Source organism: Myiozetetes cayanensis, unplaced genomic scaffold (genome assembly GCF_022539395.1).
Source record: "Myiozetetes cayanensis isolate MyiCay16 unplaced genomic scaffold, myiCay2020 scf26, whole genome shotgun sequence".
NCBI lineage: Eukaryota > Metazoa > Chordata > Aves > Passeriformes > Tyrannidae > Myiozetetes > Myiozetetes cayanensis.
This window is the reverse complement of record NW_026087477.1, coordinates 2,734,947-2,752,468: the sequence shown is the minus strand read 5'-3', so window position 1 is coordinate 2,752,468 and position 17,522 is coordinate 2,734,947. Positions and strand designations below refer to the sequence as shown.

Below are 17,522 nucleotides of genomic sequence, written 5' to 3'. Positions count from 1 at the left end.
GGCTCGGGGTGGGGGTTTTGGTTGCCAATGGTTTAGGGGTGAATGCGGGGCAGTGCAGGAACCCCTCAAGGGAGGCACAACGGTGTTGCCTCGTCTTGTCTCGGCAGAGCCCCCTCATTCCTCCCCAGTGAGTTCGGAGCAGGTCCCACCACCGAGCTGAAGGGACGGGGGAGGTCACACCTGCATGGGGACATCGCTCACTCACGGGAGGTCACAGGGTCACACCTGCCCGGGGACACCCCACTCACAGGGGGTCCCACCCTCACGGGGACACCACGCCACCTCTGCCACGGAGCGGCTGGGCTCGTTCCCCGAGCGAGGGAGCCCTTCGAGCCCGTCAGGCCGGTGGTGGCAGCCCTGGCAGGAGCCGCCAGCCCCGCCGTGCCCCGCGTGGAGCGAGGGCAGCGATCCCGGCCCCACGCGTGCCCCGCGCTCCGCGCCGGTGCCAGCGCCGGGCGCGCTGCCGGCCCCGGGATTACGGGAACAGCGAATCACGGCGCGCACTCCCTCAATCCACGGGGAAATGCCGAGCACGTTTCTGCCCGGTCCTCTGCCCGGTGGCAAATCCGTGGCCTCCAGTTCACCTCCTGACCTGCCCTTATTCCCTCGCTCTGCCTTTAGACCATGTGACGGGAGGATTTGGCTTAATGTGTGTTGCTCCAGAAGGGAAGGAGGAGAAGGAGCTCAGAGGGCCCGGAGGTAATCGCTGGCTCCGCGCCCGCGCCCGGCGCAGGGGCGTTCCTGCAGCCCCGGGGTGGATTAAGGCATCCGGGCACCCCGATCCCTGCCCCTCGCTGCTCCCCACCTCTCCCAGCCCCTCCGGGGGCGTCGGCAGAGGTTTAGGATCGCAGGAACAACCCCTCGGCTCTGCCCCATCCCACCCTCTCTCCATCCTTCTCCTGCTCCAGGGTGGATGCAGGCCCTGTGACTGGCGGGCCCATCCCCACACCACCTTCCCTGCGCTCCCCGGGCCCAGGCTGCACCAGTTGCTCTGCTGGGAAGAGCTGGAATGGGGGCCGGCCCGGCCCCGCTCGGCTCACGGGGGCCCACGCGTGTGTGCCAGCCCGCAACATCTGCCCTGAGCCCGCGGCGCGGCGGGCAGGGGGCAGCTGGAGCTCTGGGCTGGAACTCGGAGGGGCGGGAGGGGGCGGTTGGTTGTGCGGGGGCCCCGCGCCGAGCCTGGGGCTCCGGGGGGCGCAGGTGGCGCAGGAGGACGCGGGGTCGTGGCACGGGGGGTGAAGGCTCTGCCACCGAGGTACCTCGGAAAGGTGATTTCCAGCCGCAGGGAGGGAGCTGCCAGGTCGGGCCGGCTCCAGTCGGGCTCAGCGGGAGCAGCAGGTGACGAGGTTTGACCTCCGTGCCCCTCACGCTCGGGGGGATCTCGGCGAGGAGGGACGAGGGGAGGGCTGATGTCACCCTGCCACCTCCGTGCCGCCACCCTGCCTGTCACCCTGCCCACGACCTTGCCACCACCCTGCCACCACCCTGCCACCATCCTGCTACCATCCTGCTGCCACCTTGCCACCCTGCATGTCACTCTGTCACCACCCTGCCACCGCCCTGCCTGCGGGTGAGGGACAGGGATGGGGACAGGAATGGGAATGCAAATGGGGATGTGGATTTGGATAGATAGATGGGGTGAGGAACGCGATGGGGCTGGAGTCGGGAATGGAGATGGGGATGGGGACAGCGACAGTAACGGGGGCAAGGATGGTGACACGGATGGGGACAACCCCCTGGAACAGCAGCATCCTGCTTTGGTACAGAAACAGGAGCGCCAGAGCAGGTGGATAAGAGGGGATTAAGCATCCACGTGAGCATCAAGCCCCTCAGCCGCTCCCCCCTCAGCCCTGAGCCCCCCCAGCCGTGCTCGGGAAGCTCCAGTTCCACGCTCGGAACCCCGTCCGGCCGCAGACCCGCGTCCGAGGCCGGGTCCGGTGGTGAGGTGGCCGCAGAGTGACCTCTAATGGCCGCGGGTCGGGAGGCGACACGGCCCAGACCCTTCCCCGGGGGGCTACGATCCGGCAAGAGGAGCCCCCACCCCGGCTCCCCTGGGGCAGTGCAGGGCTGACAGGACCGGCTCCTCCTGGCCCCCACCCCTGCCGGGGCACCGAGGGGACACGTGTGGCCTGGGGACACCTCTGCCCTCCTCTCCGAAGGCCCCCAGGAGGGATGGCAGGGAAAGGGGTGCCGTGAGCCCGGGCTGTCTCCGAGCAGCACGGCCCCCGTGTCCCTCCTGCCCTGGATGGGCAGCACCCCGGCTGGTGGCTTTGCTGTGGGGACAGACAGTGACCGTGGAAAGGATGTCCCCAGGTTTGTACCAGCACTGGGAGATTTGGTTTTATTGTTTTTCCAGGATTTCACAGCTCTGAGCAGTCACAGCTTGCACAGCCTGGCACGTGACGTGGTGAGCCCAAACCGTGCCCGGCGTGAGAACAACATCCACCAGGGAGGGATGAGGGACACTGTGGGGATGGCAGGGGCTGGAATGGGGTTGGGTGTTCCCAGGGATGGGGGCTGCCTGGATCCAGCCAGGCCAGGACCGTGAACTTCCAGCACCAGCTGCCACAGATGGTCCTGAGTCCAAGAGCCACCAGGTTAACATGCTCCATCCACCTGGGAAAGGTTGAGACTGGCTGGGACCCCCCGTCCATGGCAGGGCTGGGGGAGCACCCAGAGCACCCCCAGAGGGGTCAGCACTGTCTGTGCTGGAGCCCCTGTGGGATGAGCCTGGGAGGGGTATTTTGAGGTCCTCACAAGGCTCTGCCCTCCCACCCCTTCCCTGGCTCCGGCAGCGACAGCCAAGGCTGTGGTGGCACCTGGAGCAGCCTGGCTGGGTCAGATCCCAGACCCACATCCCCTTCCGTGCACTGGGGACCCCCCAGGGGCCCCCCAGGAGCTCAGGGTGGGGGGCCCTCAGAGCTGGCCCCTCCAAGGTCCCTCCTTACCTGTGCTTGCTCCTGTTTGCTCCTCAGCTCCAAGGTGTCCTCGGCACCCGACCAGCCCCGAAACCTCCTGATCCTGGAAGGGAGGACAGGGAGCTGCCAGCCCTGCTGCCCCCGAGGGTGCCTGTCCCCTCACCCCGGGATACCTGTCCCCTCACCCCGGGGTACCTGCCCTGACACTGGGGTCTCTGTGCTGATCCCAGGGTCCCTGTGCCACCCTGAGATCCCTGTTCTCCCACCCCAGGGTCCCTGTCCCCTGATCCCAGCGTCCCTCTGCCACTCTGGGGTTCCTGTCCTCCCACCCTGGGGTACCTGCTCTGACACTGGGGGCCCTGTCCTGATGCCAGGGTTCCTGTGTCCCCCTTGGTTCCCTGTCCCCCCACCCTTGGTTCCCTGTCCCTCCCTCTGCCCCAGCCAGGGTGTTACCTGGGCCACATCTTCACAGCCAGGAGGCCCAGGGCGGCCACACAGACGAGGGTCAGGAGCAGCCCGGCCAGGACGGTGAAGGTCAGCAGGTGGGTGAGGGCTGTGGGCACATCCCCACAGCAGGGGGTCAGTGCACACGGGACCCCCTCAGACTTGGGGTACCCCCGAGGGGTGAAGGGGACCCTGGGGTGGTGTCTGGGACAGCCAAATGCAGGTGGAGGTTTGGTGCCACTGCCAGGTCGCCAGGGGTGGGGACAGCCAGTCTTTGGGGTGAGGACATGTTGGGGGGGTGACAGGCTCCATGCTGGCACCCCACTGGGACCCCACTGGGACCTCGCTGCTCCTGGCTGTCCCTGCACACCTCACTGTCCCCTGCCCTGATGGTCGGGCAGGCTGGCACAATGCTGGGTGCCCCCCCAGGAGGGGCAGTGTCCCCTGGGCACAGGGCGTGTCCCCAGCACAGTCACAAGCAGCATCCCCACGTGCCGCTGTTGGCTGACCCGGAGCCGACTCCTCCTCCCTCCTGTTGGACCATCCTCAGCACCCAGCTCTGTCTGCTGCTTCCACGAGCGCTGTTTTCGGCCCTTACACAGAGCCCAGTCCCCCCCAGCCCCAGGGGTCCCTCCTACTCACTGTTCACGTCGAAGTGGGCGCTGGCCGTGGCGTTGCCCAGGGCGTTGGTGGCCACGCAGAGGTAGAGCCCGGCGGCCCCCGGGCCCAGCGGCCCCAGCTCCACCCGCAGGGCGTTGTGGGAGGGGGCCACACGGACCCCCGGGATGGCGGGGGGGGCCGGGCTGGAGGCCAGGAGCCGGCCCTGGTGGAGCAGGGCCAGGGAGGAGGGCGGGTGGCTGTCGGCCCTGCACAGCACGATGCCCGCCCGCCCGCTGCGGTTCTCCAGGAAGGTGCTGACAGACACGTCCCGGGGAGGATCTGGGGGGGCAGAGGTGGAGTGTCAGTGGGTCATGGTGTGGGAACCCCCACGCAGGCCTGGACAGTCACCAAAGGCTGCTAAACACATCCCTCCTCCAGCCTGCATCATCCAGGCAGATTCACACCCTGTCCAGCCCCTTGCTCCCCCTCTCGGCTGGAGAATTCCCTTGACTCGGAGCTCTTCGGCTCCAAATTTGTCTTTCGAGGGATCAGTCCTAGGAAAAACCCCATGTCCTGTTCCCTGGGTCACCAAGGGCTGCCTAACTCATCCCTCCTCCAGCCTGGATCATCCCCATCCCACTCATCCCAGGGCTGGTGGCTTTCCATGTTCTCCAGCCCCTCACTCCCCCCTAACTGGAGAATCCCCCAATCTCGGCTCCAAATCTGACTTCAGATGGGCCAATCCTAGAAAAAACCTTCCCCTTCCCCGGGTTCAAAGGGAGAGGAGCAGGGCAGGAAGAGGAGGAGGAAGAGGAGGACGGTCCCTCGCCCACGTTCAGGGGACACGCGTGACACCGGGCTGGGGACACTCACAGAGGACGCTGAGGCCGAGGAGGGTCGAGCTGGCCGTGCCCCAGGCCCCGCTGGCCCGGCAGCCGTAGGAGCCGGAGTCGGCGCTGGAGACGCGGGGCAGGACGAGGGAGGGGGACGGTCCCTCCCGCAGCCACAGCCCGTCCCTGTGCCACGTGTAGTTGGCACCTTCGCCCCACCAAGGGGGCACCGAGCAGGTCATGGTGGCTCTGCCGCCCTCGGGCACTTCTGGTGACGGCTCCACCGTGACCGTGACCCCTGCGGGGCAGGAGGGAGGCTGGGGAGTCAAGGAATGCCCAGGACACCATCCCCGAATCCCCCCTGAGGGTTCCGAGAGCCCCGTTCGCACCGGGGCACGCCCGGGACCCACCCCCGGGGCTCGAGGCCCCCTCACCTGCCCCGGGGAGCCGCAGGGCCGCGGCTGCGGAGCCGTGGCTGTTGTTGGCAGAGCACACGTAGAGCCCCGTGTCCCGCAGCGCCAGCGCCCCCAGCGCCACCCGCAGCGAGTTGGGGGTGGCCTGCACATCGAAGCGGGGGTCGGAGGGGCCGCGGGTGGAGGCCAGGGGGGGCTGCCCGGGCCCCCGGCTCACGGCGATGTCCGAGGGGGGGAAGCTGTCGACGGAGCAGAGCAGGACGGCCTGTCGCCCCCCCCGCGGGTCCACCAGGGAGGTGAAGGTGGGCTCCTGGGGGGCATCTGCAGCGACAAGGACAGCGCGTGTGTCCCCCTCACGCCGCCGGTGGCACGGGACCAGCCAGCGGGGGCCGGGGGGTGACAAGTGACGGGGGAGGGGGCGCGATGCCCGGCAGCACCGAGGCTCCCCCGCTCCCCGAGGGAGGGGCTGGGCTGTCGCGGCGTGTCGCGGGATGTCACCAGGTGGCGACATAGACCGGCCAGCGACACCCCTGCGGGGGTCCCGTGCGCTGGCAGGACCCACAGTGTCCCACCCCACCCCCCGAAAGCGGCCCCCGTCACTCACAGAGCACCCTGAGGGCGGCGGGGGGGGCCCGGTGCCCCCTGCCCGCCTGGCAGGAGTAGAGCCCCGCGTCGGAGCGGCGGCCGCGGAGCCCGAGGGAGGCACCGAGTCCCTCCGCCACCCACTGCCCGTTCCTGAACCACGTGTACAGGGTCCCGGGAGGCGGCGTGGGGGTCCTGGCACGTCAGTGTCACCTCCGTCCCCTCGGGCACCTCGGTGGAGGGTCGCACGACCACCCTGACGGCTGCGGGGGGAGGAGTGGGCAGTGACCATCAGCACGTTTTCACTCCAAAGCTCCCACCCCCAGTCCAGAGGGGCGGGGGCACAGGGTGGGCCCTCAGGGTGGGTGCCCTGAGTGGGTGCCCACCCAAGCGGACAGCAGGACCCCCCTGCCCTTCCACCAGCCCTGCACCACTCTTGACCTCCCCGATATTGGGTCCCCACGATGGCTGCACCCCTGGACGCCCACCCAACCATCTGGGGGGTTCCCATCCCCTTTCCCTCTCCCCTTGACGCCCACCTAACCCACCGGAGGGGTCCCAGTCCCTTTCTCTCCCCTCGAGACTCACCCTGCACCCGCAGGGTCAGGGACACGTGGGCACTGCCGAGGGGGCTCCGTGCCTGGCACTCGTACTCGCCCTCGTCCTCCTCAGACGCTTCCCGGAGCTCCAGCCTCAGCGTGTTGGGAGAGGGGGACACTTGGCCGCTCTGCCGGGGGGCGTCCCCTCCCCGGGGGGGGCTGGAAGCCACCGGCTGCCCCCCCCTGAGCAGGGTGAGCTGCGCCAGGGGATTGCTGTCCACGGAGCAGAGCAGGATGATGGCTGTGCCCTCGCTGCTCTCCACGAAGGATTTCACCTGCAGGTTCCTGGGGGGGTCTGTGGGGTGGAAACAGAGGGAAGAAGAGATGGACCATAGGATAATCATGGAATTGTTTGGGTTGGAAAATCCCCCAACACTGCCAAGGCCACCCCTGACCTGTCCCCAGGTGCCACATCCACAGGGCTGTTAAATTCCCCCGGGGATGGGGACTCCCCCTGCCCTGAGCAGCTGTGCCGGGGCTGGACAGGAGGAATTCCAGGAGCGATTTCCCCATATCCAACCTGACCCTCCCCTGGCACAGCTGGAGGCTGTTCCCTCTCCTGTCCCTGTTCCCTGGGAGCAGAGCCCGACCCTCCCCAAGGTCCCCCCTCCTGTCAGGGAGTTGCAGAGCCAGAAGGTCCCCCCTGAGCCTCCTTTTCTCCAGGCTGAGCCCCCCCAGCTCCCTCAGCTGCTCCTGCTGCTCCAGACCCTTCCTCTTGGAGCATGCCCAGCCTGGGATGCTCTGATCAGGTCGGTGGCTCCACTCAACATTCCCCATCCCAAACCAGGAGGAGGGAGGGAAGCCCTTGGGGTCTCAGGCTCTGAAGGCCATTCCAGGAGCTCTCCCTGGCCCTCCTCATGCAGATTTATAAGTTAACACCATCTTCTTCTCATAAAAAGGGGAAACAAAATTTTCCTAAATTCTCACTCATAACCACATTTTTCCCTGTCCTTTTTTAAAAACAAAACCTGGTTTTCATTTTCCAAATCAGGGCTAAAAAAAACCCAAAACAACAACAAATCCTGTTCTGGTTCCTGAAAACCCAAGATTTTCCTGCTGCAGTTTAGTAGGAAGCACAAGGAGACTTGGAGAAGCTTCACTGAGATCCTCTGCGGGTGATGTGGGCGTCTCTGGCCGGGTCTGATGAGCAGGACTGGGGTGTAAAGCTCGGCTTAGTTATTCCCCTGGGACAAAGACTGATTTTCTTGGAAGACTAATCTCAAACTCAAAACTGAGCCAGGGCCTTGCTGTGCCCCATCTCTCCAGCCAAGGGGCAGGTGACACCCCGAGCTCCCAGCCCTGGACGTGCCCCCCCCCACACGGAGCCCCCCAGCCCCGCACTCACAGAGGACGCTGAGCGGGGCGGGGGCGGCGCTGCGGTTGCGGGCGGGGGTCCGGATGGAGCAGTGGTAGGAGCCGGTGTCGGAGGCAGAGAGCCGGGGCAGGGCGAGGGCTGGGGAGGGGCCGCTGCGCAGCCACACCCCGTTCCTGTACCAGGAGTAGCTCAGCACCTCCTCGGCCCCGCCCGCCACCGCGCAGGTGAGGGTGGCATTGCCGCCTTCCCGCACCTCCGGGGCCGGCAGGATCCGCACCCTGACGGCTGCAAGGGAAGGGAGGTGGCGCTGAGCCCCCCTTTGCGGACAGGAAAGCTCAGGCAGCGACAGGACAGTAAAAGGTGGGAACAGCCCCTGCAGCGAGCGCTGCTGGCACCGTTCTCAAGGTGCTCCTGCAGATCTTGCATGGATGCTCCATCCCTGGAAGCGCCCAAGGGCAGGTCGGACGGGGTTTGGAGCAACCGGGGCTGGGGCTGGGAGGTGTCCCTGGCCATGGCAGGGGGTGGAATAGATGGGCTTTAAGGTGCCCCCCAACCCAAAGCTGTCTGATTCCATGACTCCTGGGTGATGCCGGCTGTGTGACCACAGCCAGGATGATGTCATGGATGGACAGGGCAGAGCCATACTTGGCATCATCCCCAGGAGGAGTTGTGTCTCCTCTGTCAGGTGTAGGGCACACATGCAGCTCTCTGGGAACACCTCCAGCACAGCACTCTGTCCCCATAAAGGTGGATTTTCCCTGTTTTCTTCTGTTACCATCCTGTCCTCCCTGTTCCAGCTCCTCTCCACCCTCCCTTCCCTATGAGCATCCTCCAGCAGCGCCTGCCTTCACCTCTTCACCAACCCCCCGATTCCATCGCTCCCCCCGCTGCCTGCAGCTCTCCATCCCCTCCCCGTGCCATCCCCAGCCCATCCCCATTGCCAGCCCTGACTCACTGCCCGCTGTGAAGTTGCCGGTGGCGTTGGCGTTGCCGTGGGCGTTGGTGGCCACGCAGAGGTACCGCCCCTCGTCCTGCAGCAGCACGGGGTGGAACTGCACCCGCAGGGCGTTGGTGGCCCGGGTGACACTGAGCCGTGGCCCGGGGTCCGGCTGTGGCAGCGCCGTGGAGGCCACCAGAGCCCCGTCCTTGAAGAGGGCCAGCTGTGCCTGGGGGACACTGTCCACGGAGCACTGCAGGACCCCAGCCTGCCCCGGCGGGGGCTCCAGGAAGGTGCTCAGCACCAGTGCCCGTGGAGGGTCTGCCCGGGCCGGGGGGACACGGAGGGTGAGCAGACCCTGGGGCTGCACCCAGAGAGCCCCAGGCCCCAGCTTGGGGCCAGCATCCATCCCAGTGCCATCCCACTCTGGCACTATCCCATCCCAGCACCATCCCACTCTGGAACCATCCCATTGGCACTATCCCATCAACACCATCCCACTGGGACCATCCCATCCCAGCACCATCCCACTGGCACCAAACCATCCCACTCGGACCATCCCATCCCAGCACCATCTCATCAGCACCACTCTACCCCCGGCACCACCCCACTGTCCCCATTCCCCCTCTCCCCGTTCCCCTCCCGGCTCCCCGGCGTGTCCCACTCACAGGACACGCGCAGGGTGACAGCGGGGGACGCGCTGGTCCCCGCGGGGCCGCGGGCCCGGCAGTGGTAGGAGCCGGTGGCAGCGCTGGTGACACGGGGCAGCTCCAGGACACTGCCCGGGCTCTCCTGCAGCCGCTCGCTGTCCTTGTACCAGGAGTAGACAGTGTCACCCGGGGGCTCTCCGGGCACCTGGCACGTCAGGGACACGTTGTCTCCTTCCAGCACCTCCGAGGACGGTGACACCAGGACTCGGGCAGCTGGGGCAGGGACACACACGGGGCCAGCTCAGAGGGACCGGGGCAGAGCTGGCACTGCCGCTGTCCCCTCATCACCTCCAGCTGTCCCCTCATCACTCCACAACCCCCTGTGGTGTGGGATGCTCCTGCTCTGTCCCGGCAGCTGGCACAGCCCTGGGGTGGCACTGGGGCTCCCTGTCCCCCTTTCAGTGTCCCCCAGTCACTGTGGCTGAGGTGCTGGAATAAGGGAAGGGGCTGACCCGGACCTCCGGAGCAGCAGCTGGAGCCTGGGTGGGATCTGATGGCTCTGGTTAGGATCTGGTGGCTCTGGTTAGGATCTAATAGCTGTGAGTGGGATCTAGTGGCCCTGAGTGGGATCTAGTGGCTCTGGGTGGAATCTGATGGCAGTGAATGGGATTTGGTGGCACTGGATGGGATCTGATGGCACTGGGTGGTATCTGGTGGCAGTGAGTGGGATCTGGTGGCCCTGGGTGGGATCTAGTGCTGCTGGGTGGGACTTGGTGGCCCTGGGTGGTATCTGATGGCACTGGGTGGGATCTGGTGCTGCTGGGTGAGGCTTGGTGGCCCTGGGTGTGAGCACAGACAATTCCCATGTGGCCGTTCCCGTGGGAAGCGCCCCCGCTCCCGGAGCTCACCCTGGACGCGCAGGTACAGCCGCGTCTCGGCAGTGCCGAGCCCGTTGGTGGCCGAGCACCGGTAGCTCCCGTCGTCCGCCGGTGTCACCTCGCGGATCTCCACGCGCAGGGAGTTGGGGGCGGCCTTGACACGCACCCGGGGGCTGCTCCCGCCCTCGCCGGTGGCCACCAGCTCCGGGCCCCGCAGCAGCGCCAGCCGGGCGGGGGGGTTGCTGCTCACCGAGCACTCCAGCACGGCCAGGCGGCCCCGCTCCACCTCCAGGAACGCCCGCAGGAGCGGCTCCCGAGGGGGGTCTGCGGGGGGGAACGGCCTGAGCCACGATCCCCCCGGGACGGAGAGCCCCGCCGGCAGCCACTGCCCCGGGGAGGGAAGGGGAGGGAAGGGATAAAAAGGGGAAAAAAAGGGGGAAAAAAAGGGGAAAAAAAGGGGGAAAAAAAGGGGAAAAAAAGGTAAAAAAGGGGAAAAAGGTGGGAAAAAAGGGAAAAAAAGGGGAAAAGGAAAAGGGAGAAAGGAAAGGCAAAAGAAGAAAAGAAAGAAAAGGGAAAGGGGAAAGGGAAACCTTAAAAGGTAAAGGGGAAGGGGAAAGGGAAATAAGGGAAAGGGAAATAAGGGAAAGGGATCCCACACCACACCACAGTGAGGACACTCCTGCTCTATGGGACGCACAGTCACTGCACACAGCCGTGTGGCAGCCACGGCTTCCCTGGGCACCCTAATCTGCAGGTCGTGCAATGCCCAGGTGACCCATACCCACCAGCAGCGGGCTGGGGGTGCCGGGGGGGGTCCCGTACGTACACAGCACATCCAGGAGAACATCGGGGGAGCTCCTGGTGCCGCTCCCGGTGCTGGCCCTGCACTGGTACAGCCCTGAATCCGCGCTGGCCACGTGGCCCAGCACCAGCGTGGGGCCCTCGGCCACCCACTGCCCGTTGTGGTACCAGGTGACGTTGGGCACGGCCGGGGAGTCGCTGCTCAGGTGGCAGGTGAGGTTGGCACTGTCACCTTCCAGCACGCGGGGCGATGGGGACACGGTGACGGTGGCAGCTGGGGGGGGAAACGGCATCCGGCATCAGTGTTGGGGTGAACAACGCCCTCAGAGCCAGCCAGCCCAGGGTGATGTCACCATGTGGGGTTAGGTCACCAAGGGACATTGTGGCTACTCCAGAAGGCAAATTCCAGCTGATCCTGCAGTGCTGTGACAGGGACAGCTCTGAGCCCGGCAGTGGGGTGCCACCAGCCCAAGGATGAGGTACTTGCAGGGGGGGGCCTGTGGGAACTCCCTCAGCCACGTTTTGCTCAGTGTCCCTGTCACACTCAGGCAGGGAATCCCCAGCAGGAGCTGGAACCATTGCTGTGGCCACGGGGAGCCTCCAAACCCACCAGGAGAGGTTGGTGGGCCCCACTTTAAACCTACTCATGCTCCACCCCTGCCCCAAAGGTCCCACTGATGACAGTTTTCCAGAGGCAGAAGCTGTTGGACACCTGAATTCCACGGGCACGTGCCTTATTTCTGCTGCTCCCATCCTTCCGCCACCCTCCCCTGGTCTCATCCCCTTCCTTGGCATTCCCTTGGCAGGCTCCCCTCTCCCAGGGTGTTCCCAGATGCCGTGGGCTCCATCACCCTCCCTCCTGTCCCGGTCCCTCGTCCCCACTCACTGTCAGCCCTGAACTCCAGGGCGGCGCTGGCATTTCCCTGCGCGTTCCCAGCCTGGCACACGTAGGTGCCCTCGTCCTCCAGCACCACGTCCTGGATCTCCACCCTCAGGCTGTTGTAGGAGGGGGTCACTCTGACCCTGGGGGCGGGGGGGCAGCCCCCCGTGCAGGCGAGCAGCGTGTCCCCCCTGCGCAGGGTCAGGTTGGCCTCGGGGTCGCTCTCCACGGAGCACTGGATGATCCCCAGGCGCCCACCCCGCGTCTGCAGGAAGGAGCTCAGCACCGGCGGCCTCGGGCGGTCTGCGGGGGGGGGGGGAAACACCACTGGGGAGAATATTCTGGGTGCTCGGGGGTCAGGAGAACCCGCAGAACCCAAGGGCTTGCTGCTTTCCAGTGCCACGTGAGCAGCTCTTGGGCATCCAGGTTGGACGGGGCTTGGGATAGCAGAGGGAAGGTGTCCCTGCCCACGGCACGGGGTGGAACTGGGTGGGATTTAAGATCCCTTCCCACCCAAACCATTCATGGTTCTCTGATTATTTACTGTTCTTAAAACATTAATTGATATTAAAACTCTTTGAGTCTCGGGAATTTGGGATGTCCCCAAACTTCTCCTCCCCCCGATTCACGGATTTACCCACCAGAGGGAATTTTCCACCCCCTCCACACTCCTGCCCTAGAGCTCCTTGGCTGCGTTCGGCGGTGAGGGGGGAACCCCAGGGGTGGGAGCAGCGGAGGACCCCCCAGCCCAGCCCCAGGCCCCGCTGGCAGCGCCGGGAGCCCCCGGCAGCACTCACAGAGCACCCGGAGCGGGACGGCCCCCGACGCGTCGCTGCTGTTGGTGCCCCGGACCCGGCACTGGAAGGCGCCGGCGTCGTCCCCGCGGACGGAGGGGAAGCGCAGGGTCGGGGCCGGGCCCTCCCGCAGCCTCTTCCCGTTCCTGTACCACGTGTAGAGGGGCTCCCCCGCCGTGTCCCCCGGCCCCACGCAGGTCAGGGTGACCGCGGTCCCCTCCGGCACCTCCGCCGAGGGCTGGATCAGGAGCTCTGCGGCTGGAGGAGGGGAGGGAGAGGGATGGGAGAGAGGGAGGGAGGGAAATCCCTGATACAGACCTTCATCTTTCCCACGGCTCCATCCGGCTAAAACCCACCCCCCTCAGCTTCCCTGAGCCCCCTCTTGCTCCGGAGCCCGTGGGATCTGTGGATCTTCACTGAGTGGCATTCCCTGGGGACACTGGACATCTCCACCCCAGCTCTCTACCAGGCAAACGGGGCCTTTCCCAACCCTTCCCAACTCTCTCCAAGTGCCAGGTTCATCCAGGACATCCCGGTTCATCCCGAGCTGCTCCTGGGACAGACCTGGTGCCCTCAGCCCTCTGACAGGTGACAGGTTGGGCTGGTGGCATCTTGGCTACTTCTAATGGAGCCCAACTCCCCTCTGGGACACCCAAACCCAGGTTTGGTTTCTCTGGGATTGGACCTTGAGGACTATTTTGGGCATCCTGAGGGATGTTCCTCTTGGACATGGTTTTGGGGGGCTTTTCTCTCCCTCTGCTGCCTCTGTCACACCAAAACATCCAGACTGAGGGTTCAGGGGACAGAGCAGGGATTCCTGTGGGCTCAGACACCCCCCAGCACCTGCGGGGGCAGGGTGGGAGGGGAGGAGGGACAGAGCAGAAAAGTTTGGACAAAGTTGCTCCTGATTTTGTGGTACTTTGGAAAATAAACCCCGGGAGCATCTCCAGCTCCACGAGCTGCTCCAACCCTCCGAGGAGGGGCAGGACTGCGGGGAGGGCACTGCCACCACACGGACCCCAAGGCACCCCCCGTGCCACGGGGGTCCCGCAGCCCCGAGGAACAGCCCCGGCGTTCATCACCACCCAGAATTTGGCAGGGCCGGCACTCACCGCGGGTGACCAGGACCTTGGTGGCGCTGGCGCTGCCGTGGGCGTTGCTGGCGGTGCAGCGGTACTTCCCGCTGTCCCGGGGCCCCGCATCCCTGATTTCCAGGCGCAGGGCGTTGCGGGAGGCGGCGACACCGAACCTCTGGGGCGGGGCCACCTGAACCTCGCTGGTGGCCAGTACGGTGCCGTCGCGGTCGATGGCCAGGGTGGCCGGAGGGTGACTGTCCACGGCACAGCGGACAACGGCCAGCCGGCCCCCCTGGGTCTCCTGGAAGAGCGTCAGGGTGGGGGTCCGGGGGGGATCTGCGGGACGGGAGAGGGTGCTGAGCTCGGGGTGTCCCCGTGGGGTGGCCACACGTGGAATCACAGACTGCTTTGGGTTGGGAGAGACCTTAAACCCCAGCCAGTGCCTCCCCCTGCCGTGGGCAGGGACACCTTCCCCCAGCCCAGGCTGCTCCAAACCCCGTCCACCCTGGCCTTGGACACCTCCAGGGGTGGGACACGTCCCCTCACCACCCCTAGCTGCTCCCCCCGTGCGTCACCGGGTTATTTTTACCCCAGACCTGGCAAAGCCAAGCCCGGGGCTGTTTTATTTTCCCCCTGACTTGCAAAACCTCCTGAGCTGTTCTTATCCCTCCCCCCCCTCCTCCGTCAGTACCTCCCCAGAGCTTACGGCTGGAGCAGATTAGCGAGAGATGCTGCTCAGGGAGGGCAGGTCCTGCCCCACGAGTGGCTCTTAACGGCCCCTTCCCGCGTGGGTCGTGGCCAGGAATTGCTGGATTTACAGCAAACTCAGACGGGAGAGCTGAACCCCCCTCCCAGCTGCACCCGGGGCACTCGGGAAGAGGCTTTGCCGTGACTTTGGGGGGTTGCTGAGCCCCTGGGACGGGCGGCACTGGCAGGGGCAGGGGGCACTCACACGTCACGCTGAGGCTGAGGGGCTGGGCCGTGTCACTGCCCTGCCTGTTTGTCACCTTGCAGGAGTAGTAGCCGGCGTCGCTGGCGGCCACTGCGGGCAAGAGGAGGGTGTGGGCCGTGCCCTCCTTGAGCCACGCGCCGTTCCTGTACCACGTGTAGTTCAGCTCCTGCCCCTCCCGGCCGGGCACGTCGCAGGACAGGGTGGTGGCCGTCCCCTCCAGCACCTCGGCCGCGGGGCTCGCCGAGATCTCTGCGGCTGAGGGAGGTGGGAGCGCGGTCAGCACGGTCTTGGAGGCAGGAGAACAGCACTCCCACCCCCAATCCCCACATCCCAGAGCCCCCCTAGGGGATGACAGCAGAAGTGGGAGGTGCTTGGGTTTGTCCCCTGTCACCAGCACCTTCCCAGCTGGGCAGGGGGGGCACCTCCTGGCTTTAGTGCAAAGCCCCGGGGACAAAACTCCTGGTGGGGGCAGTGGGGTCCTTCAGCCCTCCGGGTGTGCACGGGGGGCTTGGGGGAGCAGACTGACCCCCCTGCTCCCATTCAGGGGGAGATGGTCCCAGTGGGACTCCAACAGGGACAGGTAGGGCTGGGGCTTGTCTTTGCTGTAGGATTTGGTGGAGGACCCTCTTCCCCTCCCTAGGAGGGTGGGTAGGCCCTGGCACAGGTTGCCCAGAGAAGCTGTGGCTGCCCCTGGATGTGTCCAAGGCCAGGGTGGACGGGGTTTGGAGCAGCCTGAGCTGGAGGAAGGTGTCCCTGCCCATTGCAGGGGGTGGCATTGGGTGATCTTTAAGATCTCTTTTTACCCGAACCAGACCACCCTGGCTCTGGATCCCCACAAGCTCTGACAACCCCCTTCCCAGTGCTGGGCTGGAAATCCCTCCAGGGAGGTGTCTTTGGGACCAAAAGGTGAAAGGTGCAGGGGTGGCCCGATGGAGCCATCCCACTCCTGCCCCAGGGACTCCCCAGCTCCTGCACCCCCAGCAGCACCGGCCACCCCTCTGCCAGCCCGTGCCTGCCCCAGCCCGGCCTGGCAGGGCACACTCAGCCCCTCTCCCCCCTCAGCCATGCCCTGGCACTCACAGAACACGTGGAGGGTCGTGGCGGGCGCTGTGCTGGCCCCGAGGGCGTTCTGGGCCTCGCAGTGGTACCGCCCGTGGTCCTCCCGCCGCACCCCCCGCAGGGTCAGCACCCTCTCGGTGCCCACCGCGGCCCCGTCCTTGTACCAACGGTACCCCGACACGGGGGGGTGGCTGCTGCCCACCTCGCAGGTCAGGGACACCGTGTCACCCACGTGGATGTTCCCCGAGGAGGGACTGACCTCCACCTGGACGTCCTTGGGGGCGTCTGCAGGGGGGACACGGCGGGTGGAGGTGAGGGTGGGCAGGACCACAACCCTTCTTGGGGTCTGGTGCAGGGAAAAGGGGAGCTGGAAAGGAGGGAGAGCTGCCACACAGCAAAGTGGGGAGGGCACAGCTGGGGGTGCCAGGAGGTGCCCCTGAGCTGGGACGTCTGTGGGATGACACGGCCATGGAGGGACGTGGGGAACAGGAGAGAGGGAAAGAGCAGGAGGAATCTGCTCTGGCTGCTGCAGGGAGCGCAGTGAAGGGGGTGGGTGGTGGGAAGGGGGCCTGGGTGCCGTGGTCGTGGCACAGATGCCCCCTGTCCCCACACCGAGCTGCCCCACGTACGTCTCACCCGCAGCACGACCTCCGTGCTCGCCTTCCTGGAGCCGTGGGAGACCTCGCAGAGCAACTTCTTGGAGTGGTCCCTCCAGGAGAGGGGTGTGCTGAGGGTCAGGTGGTGTCCCACCCCGCTGGTGTCCATCTGGAGCCGCCCGGACACGGTGGCCACGCGGGGGTCGTGGCCCTCCCAGCGCAGGACGGCGTCGTCCCAGGGGCAGGCGTAGGGCGTGGAGCACTCCAGGCTGCAGCTCTGCCCCTCCCTCACATCCTGGGGGGCGGCGACGCTCGGGGGCTGCAGCTCCTCTGGGGTGGAGAGCAGAGGGTGGGATGTGCCCGCGGGGCGGGCGGGAAGGGAACGGGGAGGGGTCTGGGAGCTGCACCCACCCGACACGCTCAGCACCACGTCCCGCTCCGCCGACCACCGATCACCGCCCACGATCTCGAAGCGGAACCTGTAGGGCCCCCCGTCCTCCGGGGTCACCCCCCGCAGCAGCAGGGTGCAGTTCCGGGCTCCGGGGTCCCCCAGGAGCTGGGCACGGCCCCTGAACCGGGCATCCACCTCCTGGGGGGCGGCCGAGTGGAACACCGGGGTCTTGCTGCTGTCGTAGTCCTTGTACCAGATGGCCACGATGCCCTCGGCGGTGCTCATGCCCTCGGGGTAGCTCAGGGTGCACGGGACCACCACGCAGGACCCCCCGATGCCATGCACGGACTGGGGGTAGGAAACCCCCCACGAGCTGAGGGCTGTGCCAGGGAAATGGGGGTCAGGGCACCAGCCGGGCTGGGGGGTCCCCTCCCCTCCTGGGACCCACCGGGGCCACATCACCTCTGCTGAGGGGGTGACAGGCAGAGGCTCCCAAAATCCCGCCCATCCCCCGGGCACCGTGCACGGCTCCCGACCCCACCCCGGGGGGGCACGTCCCGCCTGCAGCCCCCGCGGGGGTCCCGTACCCGGGGGGACAAGGCTGGCCAGCAGCACGAGCCAGCGGGGCAGGCACATGGTGGGGGGGACGTGGCCGGTCCCTGAGGTGGGCGTCGGGCACAGGGGACCCTGGGGACGAGAAGAGGTGGCCAAGGACCTGGGAACACGTGTGGGATGGCTCCATGAGGGATAAATCCTGCGGGATAAAACCTGCAGACAGCAGAGCCCGCGGCGGGGGTGGGGGGCGGG

At 66.5% G+C, this 17,522-nt stretch overlaps 1 protein-coding gene across 1 annotated transcript; it reads right to left on the bottom strand.

The window, feature by feature from the left end:
* Positions 1-2,489: 2,489 nt before the first annotated feature.
* SIGLEC1 (sialic acid binding Ig like lectin 1) lies at positions 2,490-17,386 on the bottom strand. Its single transcript, XM_050321150.1, is given in 22 exon segments — positions 2,490-2,616; positions 2,949-3,021; positions 3,372-3,471; positions 4,005-4,301; positions 4,836-5,090; positions 5,227-5,526; positions 5,810-5,969; positions 5,971-6,050; positions 6,376-6,681; positions 7,732-7,986; positions 8,657-8,959; positions 9,307-9,561; positions 10,197-10,490; positions 10,993-11,241; positions 11,854-12,150; positions 12,645-12,899; positions 13,754-14,053; positions 14,670-14,924; positions 15,750-16,013; positions 16,358-16,654; positions 16,736-17,095; positions 17,303-17,386. Coding segments are annotated over 22 exon segments (5,022 nt in total). The 5' UTR covers positions 17,352-17,386; the 3' UTR covers positions 2,490-2,598.
* Between the last annotated feature and the right edge of the window lie 136 nt (positions 17,387-17,522).